The 16,292-nt window shown below is 44.4% G+C and overlaps 1 protein-coding gene across 2 annotated transcripts in view; it reads left to right on the top strand.

The window, feature by feature from the left end:
• The window catches only part of SFXN3 (sideroflexin 3), a 154,571-nt gene that overhangs the window by 65,166 nt on the left and 73,113 nt on the right, over positions 1 to 16,292 (top strand). For both annotated transcript variants that reach the window (XM_085606486.1, XM_085606489.1), the window contains exons 3-5: positions 142 to 312; positions 9,302 to 9,400; positions 10,297 to 10,372. In XM_085606486.1, the coding sequence (XP_085462612.1) occupies positions 142 to 312; positions 9,302 to 9,400; positions 10,297 to 10,372 (346 nt within the window). The remainder of the gene's footprint in view (positions 1 to 141; positions 313 to 9,301; positions 9,401 to 10,296; positions 10,373 to 16,292) is intronic.

The following is a 16,292-nucleotide window of genomic DNA, read 5'->3' as shown; positions in this document are numbered from 1 at the left end:
GTTCTCAGAGCTCAAAGCACTACCTTGTGTTGCTGTCTGGACTCCGCCCAAACCTGTAACTCTGTTCATAGCAGCTTCATAGTCCTATAAAGGGAAGAAATACATTTGAGCAGAACTAATAGTACTTTCTTCTAATTTCAGAATGGGGATTCCGACGCCAGGTTTGACTGAGGACCAGCTCTGGCGTGCAAAATATATCTACGATTCGGCCTTCCACCCAGACACCGGGGAGAAGATGATCCTTGTGGGGCGCATGTCTGCCCAGGTGCCTATGAACATGACCATCACAGGCTGCATGCTGACCTTCTACAGGCAGGTCCACACCACCCTGAACCCTGCCATGCCACTGGCACCACTTGAATCTGAATTCACCAGGCTGCATTCAGCACTTCTCAGGGATTTGCAAAAGAATATGGATTTTTGATCCAGGGGGCCTGATTGCTTAATTACCCTAGATTACTTTTGATAAGTGCAATCTAATATACTGATTGTACTGGTGGTATTCTCTGTCCCTAACTTATTTTCAGTGCCTTCTGCTGATGTAGCAGATTATTGTGATTTTGTTTTTAAATATAGATGATCCGCAGTACTGATTTGTGGTCCAATTGGCATAATAGTAAATCAATCGCTGTAGGTGCTTTTTTTAAGCATCTCACACCACATCTCCATCTTACAGATCTCTTCAGGTTTTGCCTTGAGTGTAAGACTTTGTATGTGTGGAGTTTTCCAAGATTTCTCTAGACTAACGCTAGACTTACCAACGTTATGCTTTAAATTCCAGCATGATTTGTTTTTACAATTAAACTTCCTTTGTAAAATGCCTCACTTCCTTCATAATCACACACATTAAGCCACCTGTATTTGAGGTTTTACTATCGGGATACTCAACTGCAGACCACCTAGCTCTGTTTATTTCAAAAACAAGATGTGGCATACTTAACAAAAGGTTTGTCGGTTTGTCTGATAATTGTTTTACAATTGATGGGTTTTTAGTTTTGCAGGACCAGCTGGAGGATTTGTTATGCATTTTTTCTCTGTACGTCTGTTACCTCCACTATCCTTTTCCTCTGTAAAATTGAATTCTTTCTGCTGCTTTTATGATATTCAGTTCTGCGCTCCGAGCCGCATCCTGGTCAACAAGCATTTGCAATGCAATAGGTCTTGCATTAGTAAAGGTTTGAGCTTTTGGCGTTGCAAATAATAATGCCACACCAATAGCTCTAATTTTCAGTAATGCGAGACCCAACTATGCTACTATGGCACACAATGCACACACAGATTACAGAACAATGGGAGTACGTATTTGGTAAACAAAAGATATGGGATTACGAACTAGGCCATTGAGACAACACATAATAAAAAAAAATACAACATAATAGAGGGTCGGAGTGTCCTTAATTATTAAAGAGAATCGGAATGTCAATACGCCAAAGGCAGAACAGACTGCAGAAAAAATCAGAATACATTTAATATATAAGCAGATGTTAATGTGTGTTGACACAAACAAATATGTATAAAAGAGGAGAACATTGCTCTCTCGTTTTCACAATAATGAGACCAGTGGCACAACACAAAACCATGGGTCTTCCCTGCCTAATATGAGGGTCCCCACAGCATCCCATATCACAGATATTCATAGGCCTTCAAAGGAATGGGGGCTCCCTGAATATTGGGGGCTTCTTGCACCATGCCTCTAAAAGGAATATATGGATTAAATGTATAGGTTTTTCCGGGACAGCCCTGCCCTTTCTAATTGGTAAGAATGCACCGCACGTTTTAACCACGTGTCCCCTTGAAAAATAACAACTTTCTAAAGAGTGTTTACAAAACGTGGTGTACATGAAACATCTTAAACACGTGTAATGTAAAAATGTCCCTTTTGAAAACATGCCGTCCATACATAAATACTATTTTTCGGATATGCCGCATAGCAATTAATGCAGAAGTGTATGCACCGTCTGTAAGGCACAGAACAGCGCACAACTTGAGGAGAGGCACCCGAGTGGCCATTGTGCATTACCAACCAGTGTGCTAGCGAAAAAAAAGCATTGAGTAATAAAAAGCAGCCTTACTTGTCAGTGTCTTCGCAGGCTGGCAGTGTCCGATTTCGGAGCGCTGTTGCTCTCTTCCTTGTTTTAAACGAGTGCTGGAAGGGATGGAGAGGAGAGGGGAAGGGGGGAGCGAGGGGAGAGGGCTGAAGCGAGGAGCTTCACCTGAGAGGTCATTGTGGCAAGCCACGCACTTTACTTTCGTTGAACCACAGGCCCAGTTCGTCATACAAGAGAGTCCACAACAGTGCGCATGCCTTGTCTGTGATTTACATGCACGGTGCATATTCCTGTTAGTCACATCATCCACCAGGAAGCCTCCGGTGCGAGTGCCGCGTTCGTCACCATTTCTAGAGCGCTGTGCCTGTCCTCGCTTGTATACAGTGGACAACAGGAACACTGCAAAGCTGAACCAATCACCATGCAGAGAAGCTCAGCTATACCTCGCAGTGAGCGAATCGCCAACAAGCCTGAGGTGGCAAATATAAGCTGTGTTTTAGACAGCACCTCGCTAACTAAACTACACAAGCCACTTTCACCACAGGTCCCGAGAGAGCGCTCTTTGGAATCTCTCTTAGAGGGGTCCGCGGCCAAGCAGGATGACGGACAACAGTGACATATCCCAATGTAGGAGTATGGACGAGGCCTGTGGTTAGAGGGTGGGCGGTGCTGCCCCATGGAGTCCATCTGGTGATAGGCGCCACATAAAATCTAGTGACCCCTTTCACGCTTTAGATTTTCCAACCAGATATCGCCATTATAAGCCGGGATTGTCACCTCCTTCTCCACTAGAATAATACCGCCCCCAAATGAATACCACGTCGCTGTGCATACCGCGGATACCAACGGAAGGTGTGATTGCGCTGTTGATACTTGTATGAGCCCAATGTAGCGATCACTGAATGCATAAACTCACATATTCTGAGCCACTCTCTCAAGTGTGTGGAGAAAGCCATGAACCCAAGATCGAACGTAAACATTGCGAGGTTTCTGAGACCATGACAAAGCTGGCAAGGGTGGCCGCGGGCTCTGATAGCGAAGGATTGATACCCCACCCCCTCCTTTTCAAGCCGTCCAATTGTGAAGGAAACGAGCGAGGGGACGGCATTACAGCACCTCCGGCATAAGGCTCAGTTACTCGAGATGACGGGCAATGCCACACAAACGTACTGTGGATCCCAGTCAGGGGCCTTAGCACAGGCCCACTTCCTCATTGAGAATCTGCACGCCCACAGCACCTGCCTGTAATCTTAGTTGACAACACGATTCACGGACTGCGGGAAGATCAGTGAATGTATGTTCATGCTGCCCGCTACTGTGGACGTTTTCCATTTTTTTTTATTCCACATAAACGTTATCTGTCCATCATCCTGTAGTCCAAGAAAGCATGCTGTAGACATAGTACCCCCAGGGGCACCCCGCTGTCCCCCCCTCCCCCAAATTAGGTTACCCAAAGAAACACACGAAACAGTTGTAAGTGGGTAACATTTTGCTGCAGGTTTATTACATAATTCCCGGTATGTAATGGGTGGGTTATCTTACGGGCGATCCAAGGGCAGGCAACCATCTGGGTTGCCTGCCCGCCTGATGAGCCGGGCAGCGCGGGAGCGAGGCCCGCCGGTGCTGCCCTCCAGGTGATTCTTTCTACGATCACGTGCCGTTGGTAATTCTACTCACGCCCCCCCTCTCGGGGCGGAGCGTCGCATAGCAAGTCCCCGGTTGTTCAGGCCCACAACCGCCCGCAGGACTAGCGGGGCGCCGACACGGCTTCCGGGACCTCTCTGGAGGCTCCTCGTTTTGGCTCCGGCACCCCCTTTGGTGCCGCACAGAGGTACTCTTTGTACCGGCCTGCTTCCAGATCGCCCTGTAACTCCGCCACAGCCCTGGAGGCGGCCCCCGTCGCCGCCAGGGTCCCCCACCAACCTAGCTCTTACCTGCACCCTCTCATCGCCAATGCTTCGCTTAAATCTAATAAAAATAGGTCCATGCCTATTTGGGAAAGGTGTACCCCATCTAAATCGAAGTACCCCTTTACATTCCCCCGAATCATCTCATGGCGAAGAAAACCCAAACCCCTTTGGGACGTAAACTTACGCATCGCTCCATTAATGCGCCTCCTAGAATGCTCTACCGCTTCTAAGGATTTTGCCCCCCGCCAGGACCTGCGGGGGATGATCTCTGACCACACGATCTCACACTCGCCCAGACGCTTGCATATTTCCCCTAGGTCTTTTTCATGGCTAGTAGCAGCATACGTCTCCCTAGGGTAATGAGGTCGTTGCCCCCAAGGTGAATCACCAACAGGTGGGGCAAGGTGGATCCGTGTGCTCCTAGTCTCTGCTCGATCTTGTTCCTTAGTTGAAACCATCTCATCCCCGGTACCCCCATCCATTCCACTTGAGTCTGTGGGAAGTGCCGCATCCAGTTCCGGTGCGCCGCCCATTGGGCAGCCCGGGCGACAAATGAATGCCCGATCACCCACACCACTCGTCCTAATAAAAGAGGAGACATGGTGTGCACACAAAGTTATTTTAATCAGAAAAGGTGATTTCCACGATACACACTATAACCACTGCAAAACACACCATCAATTGAAGCCTGCCTCATGGGCGAACATATCTCTTATAACAATCAGACTCCCAACGCCCTAATTTCTTCACCTGTGCGGCCTCTAAACCCGCCAATGCGAAAGGAGTGGCTGGAGTACCTTTTGTCTGGCTGGGCGAGCCCCGCCCTGGCCAGACTGGCCCTGACCACCTGCTCGAACTGGTATCTAGTCACGGGGGTACCGTTCGAATGCAAAAGAAGATAACCAGGGCCGGGGGGTCTGTACTCCAAAAACACTTTTACCCATTGTACTGGGCAGAACCTGGGGTCGCCTAGGGGCCGAAGAACCACCCTGGTCCCCCGCCCCGCCTGATCAGTTTTGGACTTGCGTAAGTGAATGGACAAAGATTCGGACAGTGGGGGTGGGGGAAGGCTAAATAGCCTCCCCCTCACCCCTGGGCCAGGAAGTGACACGCATTGCGCGTCACTTCCGGCCCTGCCAATGGAAGGGGGGGCTCTAGTCTGTGTCCCCGCCCCCCCCGTAGGGAGGGGGTGGGGAGGGGTGACCGGGGCCACTAAGGCGCCGACCGCCGAGTGGCCCCCTGCGGGGGCCGCGGTCAGCGGCAGTCATACGGTCTACATAACTGACAAATTAGTGGGAGGACGCGAGTGACAGAGCCACTGCTCGTGCCTGCACTGAGTGGTGCTGAGTGGTGCTGTGCGCGAGCACAATATCCAGTCTGGGTACTGAAAGCCAACAGAGAGAGACACTGCTCGTGCCTGCACTGACTGGTGCCGTGCGTGTGCAGAATCTCCAGTCCGGGTGGGCAAGCCGGAAAGGAGACAGGGAGGGAAGCAAAAGGCCTCACTGCTAATCAAAGGTGCGCGTTTAACATAAAGTGTGACGCGCGCCAATGAAAAGCAGAGGCGGAGCTTCCACCCCACTTCCACAAGCAACCCGACGACAATAGATCTCGTAGAGTGACAGCGCATGCGCTGCGAAGCTAGGCGAGACCTAATATGGACTTGTGTGGCAGCATCCGGATCTGCCACTAGCTTTTACTTGGTACTCCTGTCTACTTAGTTTCTCCTGATCATTGGCCCTCTATTGGGATCTGGGCAGCTCACAGCAACACCAGCTATTCTAGCCAGATGGGTGATTTGCTTTGTGCATAGACTGTGACTGAAAAGACACCAAGATGTTGCGTGACACTTACTGTGACTTTTCTCATATAGAATATTAGTTAAAATATAGAAGGCCAATCCAAAGACAAGACAAAGACAGTGATTTCAAATGAATCAACCCGATTTGATTAATCCTTTCTATGTTTGTCAGTCTAGATCCACACTTATTGCCTTGAAAGTAAATTTTATTTGTTGTGTAAATTACATTACACAAATCAGAACGGTGAAAAGCAAAAAGCTAAAACCCTATAAAGGCTCTGCTTTTTTTAAAAACTAAATTTGTGTCACAATAGCAACAATTTGCATTTGTGTAACATCTCAGTAAAACATCTATTCACAGTTGGGGACTGAGAAATGCAGGGAATAAGGGTGTAGAAGAAGAGAGTGTGGACCACTGTTTTTAAGCACAGACTAAACAGAGCTTTGGGGTTTGTTCCTGTCCTACTCACACCTCGTTATATGGGGTTCTGGGCATTCATACAACTCATATAGTCTGACTCTCAAGCGGGGAGAAGTCAGTCGCTGAGTCCTCTGCTCTGCTTTGTCTTCTTTACGGGCTGCCTCAAACTGTACATGGTGCTTTCCCTCATTCACGACCCTTAGTTGGGCTGGATAACAAAGATGTGCATTTGTCTCTTCTGTGTTCATTTCTTTTTGGTATATATATTTTCCTACTACTGCCATTTCCTTTGGGGGTTGCATTATGGAATACAGTCATCAAAAATGTAGTAATACAAAATATCACCGAAAAAATATTGAGGACACAAATATCGACTTTAAATACCTTGTTTAGGTTGTATGTAGAGTACAAAGTTTCGGCTATAAAAATATAGAAGACCAAACTATCATCACAAAACATGTGTATTGTATTTTAAATACTAAACATTATATTATAATAACTTGCAAACATAAAATTCAGAAATGAAAAAAAATATATATAAATAAATAAACAGAATTGTGACATAAACATGAAATAAACAATATTTTTAATTAAGAATACTCAAACACTACTTATTAAAAAAAATAACAATGCATGTAAAATTATTAAAATTACAAAACTCAATTTAATAAAAATGATATTGCTCAAATATTATGAACATATATGATTAAATCAAATTAAAATAATTTCAAAATTAAATCATAAAAATTTAATCTTGAAAACTAAAAACATAATGTTTTAAGAAATATATATTATGTTTGCTATCATATAATCTATTAAAATAATTACAAATTAAAATGACTATTACCAATTACAGTTGAAAATAATACTTGAAAATAACTAACAATACAAATTAATTTACAGAAATACTACAAAAATTATATATTAAAACGATTATTAAATTAATTAAATGCTGTACAAAATCAATGATCTAATTAACAGTGACAAGACTTAATTTCCATTTTCTTTATAGTTATCTATTAAATAATTTTGTTAAATAATATAATTTTCTTAATAATCTGATTAAGCATAAAAACAAATATTTGAAAAGCTTTTTACCGTATTCCCTTACAACTCAACAACCCATGAATATATACATTCAAATAAAATACCGAAAAAACGTTAGAAGTATTGCCAGATCCAAAATAAAATAAACTATGCTAAAAATAAATACACACACTTAACATTAAAATAGCTTATAACATAAAAACTAATAAAGCACAACCAAATAATTAAAAATTATATACAATTATATTTAAAACACAATACAAAGCACCTAAATAAATGGCATTGTTGCCTCCAATTTATTGCCTTATGATATTTTTGGCGTCACAATATTTGTGAGACAATGTTTGTGTCAATCGACATTTTTCAAACAAAATTAAGGTCAAAATTAAAGGTCAATCCCTCTTTTGGGTAGTCCAACTCAAAATGGGGATGGTCTCTGTATTGATCCCGCCTTTCTGGTCCCAGATAGCTGACCCCCCAACTAAGAGCTACGCCGACGTCCCATTCCTGCACTGCCATTCCTATGTATGCACCGCCTGCCTTATTATTACTCTTTCAGTCACTGGCGGGCGGTTCTTTGGCGTTGTCACAGCGGTGCCAAGGAAATAGGCGCCGCAATGGGAACGTCAAAGGCAGTACCTGCACGGAATGGACTGTTGCAGTCCATGCCGTGCAGGTAGTGGGGTGCTTGCACACAGGGGGGCAAAACGCTTGCCCCTCTGCAAGCACCCCATGGCCCAGAAGCAACAGGGGGCCCTGTATGTCCCCATTTGTTTCCTCTCCAGCATGGTTTTCATGGAGAAGGAACCGCCATGAAAACTGTGGTGGAAAGGAAACTTGCAATATGCTGGGCGGAGCCGCGGCGACCCTGCCAAGCATATTGTGGCCTCGGCGGTGCAATGGCAGTCCAACTGTAATAGGGTGGTCCGACTTCTGGTGCTACGGTGGCTGGACCGCCGCGCCACCTTGAGTCAGACCACCAGACTCGTAATCAGGTCATATGTGATCAGAGGTTAACACCCATTAGCCCCCCCTGTGCACATAGACTGACCGTTGCCATCTAAGACAGAGTTGTTAACTCCAAAGCCAAGGATGTGCATTCTAGCGCTGGGTGTGTGAGTGGTGGCAGAACTGGTTTTAAACCACTTTTAGCTCAGGCAGCCTAAAATACATTTTTATAAAGCTACTTTTCTGTTTAGGTTGTAAAAAAAATCCAGCTTTTAACCAAATTTTGAACGCTAAGTCGAAAATTACTTTAAAACATTTTCTAGCCTTTTTATGTGTGGAGGAAGGGAATTAAAATTGTAATCACACTTAAGTTTATTCATCGACAGGTTTAGTAAGGCCTACATGGTAAAATAGGTTTTGGGCTTCATTTCACTGTGAATTATGCCCTATTTTGTTTTATATATTAGCACCCTGCCCCGTGGCTAAGATGGCACAGTTTAGGGGAGACTTATCACCATGTAAGATATACTTTTTCTACATAGAGAAGGCATTTTTCCCTGCCTTTTGTCACTGCAGTACATTTAAACTGAAGCCCATGTAGAGCACTGTTGTGCTCCTAGAAGACATATTTTTACCATATAAATACACACTGTTGCCCACATATGACATTTAACTTTTCATGTGCTAGGTGCACTTTTGGCACCCTTTCCAGTGGACTTAGAGTTAAGTTAAATAGATGAGTTTGGCAAAAATAATTGTACAAATTATCATTTTGTGACCAGAGTACATACTCTGTGGCTTGGCGTAGTAGGGTCTTGGATTTACCAATAAACTGTTTTGTGTGAAGACATAGACTACCTGACCGTTCTCTTGGCACAGAGATTTAGGATTATAAACCGATCCGGGTTCTATTTTTTGAGATATTTGCACCAAAGTAAAAGGCATGCACAAATACTCTGTGCAATGAGGAGAACATGCTTATTCAGTTCCATTTAAAATTAATATTTGAGCTGTTTCAAAATTGTTTATGCCCTTATTTCACAGGCTTTGAATTTCCAAATATAAGGCTTGATGGACATATTGGGTACAGAAATAAGGTTGGTTGTACTATCTTTTATCTCCACAGAACAACTCCGGCTGTGGTATTTTGGCAGTGGGTGAACCAGTCTTTCAATGCGATTGTGAACTATACCAATAGGAGCGGAGATGCACCTTTAACAGTGCCGTAAGGATGTTATTTGACTTGTCTTTGTGTGAGTAAACTGTGTGTCTAGATTCTCGTGCATGAACTATGCCATCCAACCTAGCTTAATCGAGCATCAATCTCAGGCAGGAAGTAGAGTTTGGCCATAAGGAAAAACATTAGCAAAGCAATATTCTCTGGATTTAATGTGCCAGTGCATGTAAAAAAGGGCATGCACAAATTCTGTTTTTATGTGTTGTATGTGTAACACTTTCTCACCTCCAGCACGGTGGTCCTAACGTAATTGGGCGGTTGGACCACCGACTGGTTGTCGGGCGGTCTCATGTCCACAGCGATATTGGCCGGCGGTCCGACCATCCGATATCCTGATGTGGCCCTAAATTCAGTAGTTGGGTCATGCTAACAGTAAGCATACTTCAACTAGTGGTAGAGACATATTCACTCTCTGGTGTGTACTGAAAATGAATTACACTTGGAGAAGAGGCTCTGAATCTGAAGTGGAGATGAACTGGTGGGAAGGGTATTGCGCTGGGTGTCAGAAAGAGGACGAGCAAGCAGTTGAAAACAAAACTATGCATGGTTCACTTCTACAAAAGACTGGGTTCAATAATGTTGTACATCAAGAGAGGTAGAACTGCTCAGCGTGTCTGTGTGGATGTAACACTGGGTAGAGGGTGATCTCGAATTAAATCAAGAGATTTTGGTTGGACAGTACGATGGCGCCCATTATTAGCTAGCATAGATTCCGTACTGCACTCAAAACTACCCACATCTTGTAAACAGTCATGGGGCTGCTTTGCAGCTGATCACTATTATACCAGAGACACTATGCAGGTTTCTTTGTTCTGTAAATAAGTGCATACCAATATGAGTTGGGATGTGTGACTTTTGTTTTCTTTCTATTGCTTCTTTTGCAGGCAACTAGGAACAGCGTATGTAAGTGCAACCACTGGTGCTGTGGTCACTGCACTCGGCCTGAAGTCCCTAACACAGGTAAAGAAAATCTATTTTAAGTTGTGTAAAATCTATATTTACATAGTGGTTAAGCTTCAGCTTTAGCTTAATAAATTCTCATTACACACAGTCTAGCGATTACTGGAGCTGCTTTTAGTTTACTTTAAAAGTTTCCAAAATTATTTAGTGGTTTCAATATTTTTATTGAAGTTTTTAAGAAATATATGTAGTTTCACCCACTTCTGTTAGCAAGTGGTACCATTTTGTAACCAGTTGCAGAGTGAAAAATGGAGAGAGCGTACACAACACCTTCACAACCCCTCCTGCAATACCTACAACCTCTAAGTCTGGGTCTTGCAGTAGCAGTTACAAGCAGGACACAGAAAAGTGTAACAGTTGCAGGTAGAATTGTGTGTCTAATTCAGTAATTGTTTGTTTGTGTGGGCGTTATATAATCTGTCAAGTTGGCAGATCAGTTAGTTTAACCCCTTCAGTGCCCGCCCCTTTCCCCGCCCAGTGCCGGCCGTTGCATTAGCGGGCGGGGTCTATGACGAGCTGGACTCGTCATGGGCACAGCGCCACCGCGGCCCATGACGAGTCCAGCTCGTCATGGGCACTGAAGGGGTTAAGGGTTTCTCTGTAGCTGAGAAAGGTCTTCTGGGATCACCCTTATAACCCTCAAGTAGCATGGGCAGGACAACTCCTTAAAGTCAGAAGTATGGCTTTTGAAATATATGAATCCCGCCTGTCGCAAAAGATGCCTCTCTCTTATGTTGGGACAGGGTCACTTTACCTGTTCCCAGGTGGTTCCATATTTGATTGTTCCATTCAGCACCTTCGTCCAATGTTAAGCTTTCTGCTAGTTTGCCGCAAGTATCTCCTGCTCCATCAACTCCCCCTTCGCAAACATTTCAAGAGGACTTTTGTCAGTGGAAGCCCTGGAAGGAAGGCCTCCTGGGTTCTCAGCCTTAATCATTTCATCTACCCCCGAAGGACCTGCTTCCAAAAACCTTGGAGTCTTAGGCACTCTCAAAATAAATGTAAAACCATACCTCTCCCCTAACACCCGCCACACCCACCAGCATCAATACTTTTTCAGCTTGCCCCAAATGTGTTGTTTCAGTGGGAGTAATTCAACTGAGACATCACCTTCAAAGCTGCTTCTTTATGCTCTGCATTATCCCCTGATATATGGCCTTACAATCCGGATCTCGTAGTGGTCTCCCCAACTTCTGTTTCCAGAATAGTGTGGGCTGTCTGTTAACCTCCCTTTCAAGCAAGACCCTATAGAAGAATGAGACCAAACATTTTTCCTGATCCCCAGAGTTTAACCATTTTTGAAAGTGGCTCAAGACACGAACAAGAATGGCCTCTGCTTTATAGGTGAGGTGCATAATTCAGTAACAAAGCTCCAGGTGTTGTTGACTCTGATTCAGGGAGGCCAATTTCACCTCTCACCTAATGAAAAGATTTAGTTCGCCTCTGCACAAAGAGATGCTAAACAGTGAGACAATCCTTTTTCTTCCGTAAATTGAAGCCTTTGTCCTTGATGGACAAGTAAAATGGGGTTGGATCCTATTGGAGTCATAGGAGACTGGAACTACGTCATTCATATCGCTACACTAATCTTGTCCCAGTCATCGATGATCATTTGCGTAATTAGAGAGACTTAAGCATTTACTGATCTAGCTTTCCTTTCTAGCCACATAACCATCCACAAGGACACAGACCCTAGGATGTGGTCTTTGAAACACTAAAGTTTTTTGTAGAACAGCCGTCAACTATGAAACGCAGTTGTGTCTCCTAGCAATATTTCAGAACATGCAGAACTACCAACCCCTCCTTCAATTGGGGCGGTGCTGGAGCAGCCTGCGAGCCAGTCTGGGCATCTCACTTCCCCAAATGTAATTATCAATAGGTTTCTGTATATTGGCCAGCACCACACTGGGAGACCTGTAGGTATTGCTTGAAAAGTAAAGAATCTTAGGCAGCACCATTATTTTGACAGCGACGATAAGACCTGTTTATGTTGGTGAGCTACTGTCCCAATTTTTTAAATCATGGTGGCTGCCTTGGATCAATCAGCTATAGTTGTGCCGAAACACCTTCAGCGTTAAACATGTTCATAAATGGCTAATGGCGGGTGCATCCATTTAATGGGCGCCATAGCTATTAATTTAGATAGTTGGTTCAGGGACTCTGAATTAATAAAGTTGACCTGGCATCCCGAAACCTTCTGATAGGCCAACTCGTGACGTTAAGGGGTCAGTGATTGTGCCGGGTTCACCGGGGAATTTAAGATGCTATCTGTGTACAGCGCTAGCTTACAACCATCCCATCTGATCTGGATGCCCTGAATGGTTTAATTTTGTTGAATCCTGTGAGCCAAAGGCTCATTAATAAGGACAAAAAGGATGAGCGATAAAAGACATTCTTGGGGTTCCCTGCCTGGTGGAGAAGATGGGAGATTTCCTGCCATTGAGCCCAACTACAACCCGCGCAGAGTGGAAATTAGCTATCACCCAGAAGCAGAACTTTAGTACAAAACCCATTGCCCCCAAAATCGTCCAGCAATACTCAAGTGGCATGCACAAATGCCTTTTAGGCATTGAGGAAATAAGTGAATTATTTTTGCAAGAGGAAGGCATGTTCTTAATGAGGTAAAATATTTTTTTTTGTTTCCCCACCTAGCATGCCCGATACAAGACAAATTTAATCTGCATCAGTGCGCTGTGGTTATTAAGCTGTTCAACTGTATCACCAATATCTATGTGAAAATCTTAACAACAGCGTTGAGAAGCAAAAGCAATCTATAAGAGGCACAAAAGGAAGGGTCCTTACCTAGCTTGGGTACAGTGCTTAATTTGTAAAAGAATAAGTGCTGGTGCCCAAATCTTTGCTCAGAAATCCGTGTCGGGTGCAAGTAAATGTTGGAGCGCAGAATTCCAAAGTTGCCTAGTCTTGAATTCACTTTTTCGAAATGCAAAATTGAATCATCCAAAAAAAACACCACGATGAATACAAACAAATGTACTTTTAATTATAACATCTGAATCTTGGAGACAGCATGATTGTCTGTACATTTAATCAAAATGGTGCTCGGAGAAGGGGGATAAAGTGCTTGGGAAAGAGTCTGTTCTAGGGAGGGTTGTAGGAAAGGAAAGGCATGTGCAATATAAACATCACTCAAAGCTGAAACCTATCCAGCCTAATGACGGCAAAATAACCCAAAAGACATAACAAATCATAGCCACAGATAATTAATCTCTGTTGTGTGTGCTTGCAAAGTAGTGTAAGACTGTCGACATTCCGACCCCTATGTATAATCAAGGTAACTTAGTCCTTACCTTGGGGTCTTCATAAGGACCAAAGGGGAGTGAAAAAAGAGCACCGATTTAAAAGCAGCTCGAAAAATCAGACGGCAGATTTGAGAAGTTGAGGTGCCAACAGGCTCTTGGAGATATGTGATTCAATCCCAAACAAAAGCTGAAGTAGCGATGGGCTCAATGGCCTAAGGCTGCTTTGAGAAGATATGTTTGAACCTCCACACACCGAGTGAGGTTGATCAGTAGCCTCCTAAAAATGGAATCCGAGTTTCCAGGGTAATTCACAAAAGGATGGACCGATGGAGTCTGTGCTTCGCATCCGTCCAGGGGAGAATGAATCATTGGAGGTTCAAACATATCTTCCCCCCGCGGCGGAAGGCTTGTTGGCCCATCAACTTTTCAAATCTGCTGCGGGATTTTTCAAGCTGCTTTTAAATCGGTGCTCCTTTTTTCACTCCCCTTTGGTCCTGATCTAGACCCCAAGATAAGGACTAAGGGGCTCATTATGATGGCGGAAGGACCGCCACCGCCTGCCCTGCAGACCGCGATTCTCCCACCGCCATATTACGATGGAGGTGGGATTCAGACCGCAGCAGAGGCAAAGCCCATCTGCCACGGAACCGCCACAGGCAATCGTTACGATTGCCCAGCGGAGCGGTCTGCATCCACAAAATGGTGGCAGTGCCTAGCAAGCACCACCTGCCAAATTATGATGAGGTCTCCAGCCAGCCTTTCCGAGGTGATGCAACCGCCATTAAAAGGCAGGCGGAGTTTGGTTTTGGGGGCCCGTTGCGGGCCCCCCTTGTGTTGGTGGGAGTTGAGGTTGCAATGGGGGGGTACCCTGCTATTAGCAGCCACCGCCGCAATGTTAAGGGTGTGGAACAGGACCTCTGTGGTGGCGGTCCCATCTTAATAGGGTATGCGGGACCGCCGCATGCATGGCGGACGGTCCTGGTTTCCACCACCATGGCGGACGGAGCCTGTCCGTCCGCCATCATAATGAGCCCCTAAGTTACCTGGATTGTAAATAGGGGTCGAAAAGTCGACAGTCTTACACTGCTTTGCAAGCACAGGCGACCGGTTAATTATCTGTGGCTATAATTTGCTATGTCTTGTGGATTATTTTGCCGTCATTAGGCTGGATAGGTTTCAGTTTTTACTGATGTTTATATTGCACATTGCCTTTCCTTTCCTACAACCCTCACTAGCACAGACTATTTCCCAAGCACCCTATTCCCCTTCTCTGAGCACCATTTTGATTAAATATACAATCAAGCTGTCTCCAAGATTCAGATGTTATAATTAAAAGTACCTTTGTTTGTATTCATCATGGTCTTTTTTAATGATTCAATTATGCATTTTGAAAAAGTATATTCCACTGTGACTGCTCTTATCCTGTACTGCTTGATACCCGGGTCCAGTGGCATTTCGGGTTACCCCATTATTATAGAACCCCCTAGTCTTGAATTCACCTCATGCCCCTTTATTCGACTACCAGAAACTCCATGCTCCTTTATCTCACTGCTGAAGGTTCCTTCTTTCATTCTTTTGACGACTTTTCCCTGTCTTTCTCTTCCTCCTTTTTTTCCTATTTGTGTCTTTCTCCTTCTCTTTCTCTCTATAAATGTATGATGCAGTATAATGAGTGCCGGGAGGCCCCACCAGCAACCTTCTGCTCAAATTAAGCACTGCTTGGGATTACTGAAATCATCATCTCTGGCTCAGAGCCCAGTACCAAAAAGAGTTGTACAGATTAATTAATACCAGGGTCATGCCGCACATCATCTTATAGAATAAAGGGAAAAAAACCATTCGGCCCATGAAATGTAGCCACTTTGATCTCACAATGCTAGTGATATCCTCTGCAATATCAGTTTATCTCTCCAGCTCTTCTGCTTACTTTAGGGAATTCTCACTGTGCCTAGAAAGCCTGGGATCTGAATGTGATCAGCAATCACCAATGTGTCCTTGTCCTCCACCTAATAAAGGTCCTAATATCGTGGAACATCTGTCCATTACCCTGCTTTGAGGTAATGTGCTGCCCTTGCTCATCTTTAAACACTTGGATTCGAGACTGCATTTTTACTTCGGTTCTATGCATACAGCCTAATTCCTCCACTCAAAATGTTTTTGTTTGTTTTGGAGCAACGTGTACTCTGCAGTGTCCATGTCTAGGGCTTGGACGTGTACTCTAAGTGCTCCAGTATCTCCACAATTTCTGGGACAGTGTGAGATTGCATATCTTCTCCTAGAGAAATAAGCGTCTGTTGAGATTGGCGCGTAGTAGCTTTCTTTATCTGCAACTGCGCGCCGAAGCAACATTCAAGGTATATCTGAGGACTCCTTTCAGTGCATCCCATCTAACTGCCTTACTAGTGTCACAAGCTCAATTTTCTGTAAGGTAGGGATTAAGTGACTCCTGTTGGTCTACCAAGACCACCATATCCACTAGCAAAATATAATTTTATCTCCTGAAGCGTTGACGATGAGAGCCATTTCACAAGCTCAAGGTGACTGCGGCGTGGGCATGATCGGAAAGATTAACGTGACTGAAGAAGACGGCATGTAGTGTGACGAGCCAAACCTCATCAGATAGTGATCTAATCCAGTTCACATTTTGTGTGTCATGGAAT

This window comes from Triturus cristatus, chromosome 1_2 (assembly GCF_964204655.1).
Source record: "Triturus cristatus chromosome 1_2, aTriCri1.1, whole genome shotgun sequence".
In the NCBI taxonomy this organism is placed as follows: domain Eukaryota; kingdom Metazoa; phylum Chordata; class Amphibia; order Caudata; family Salamandridae; genus Triturus; species Triturus cristatus.
Note: the sequence above shows the minus strand (reverse complement) of the source record. Positions and strands in the feature narration are given on the sequence as shown.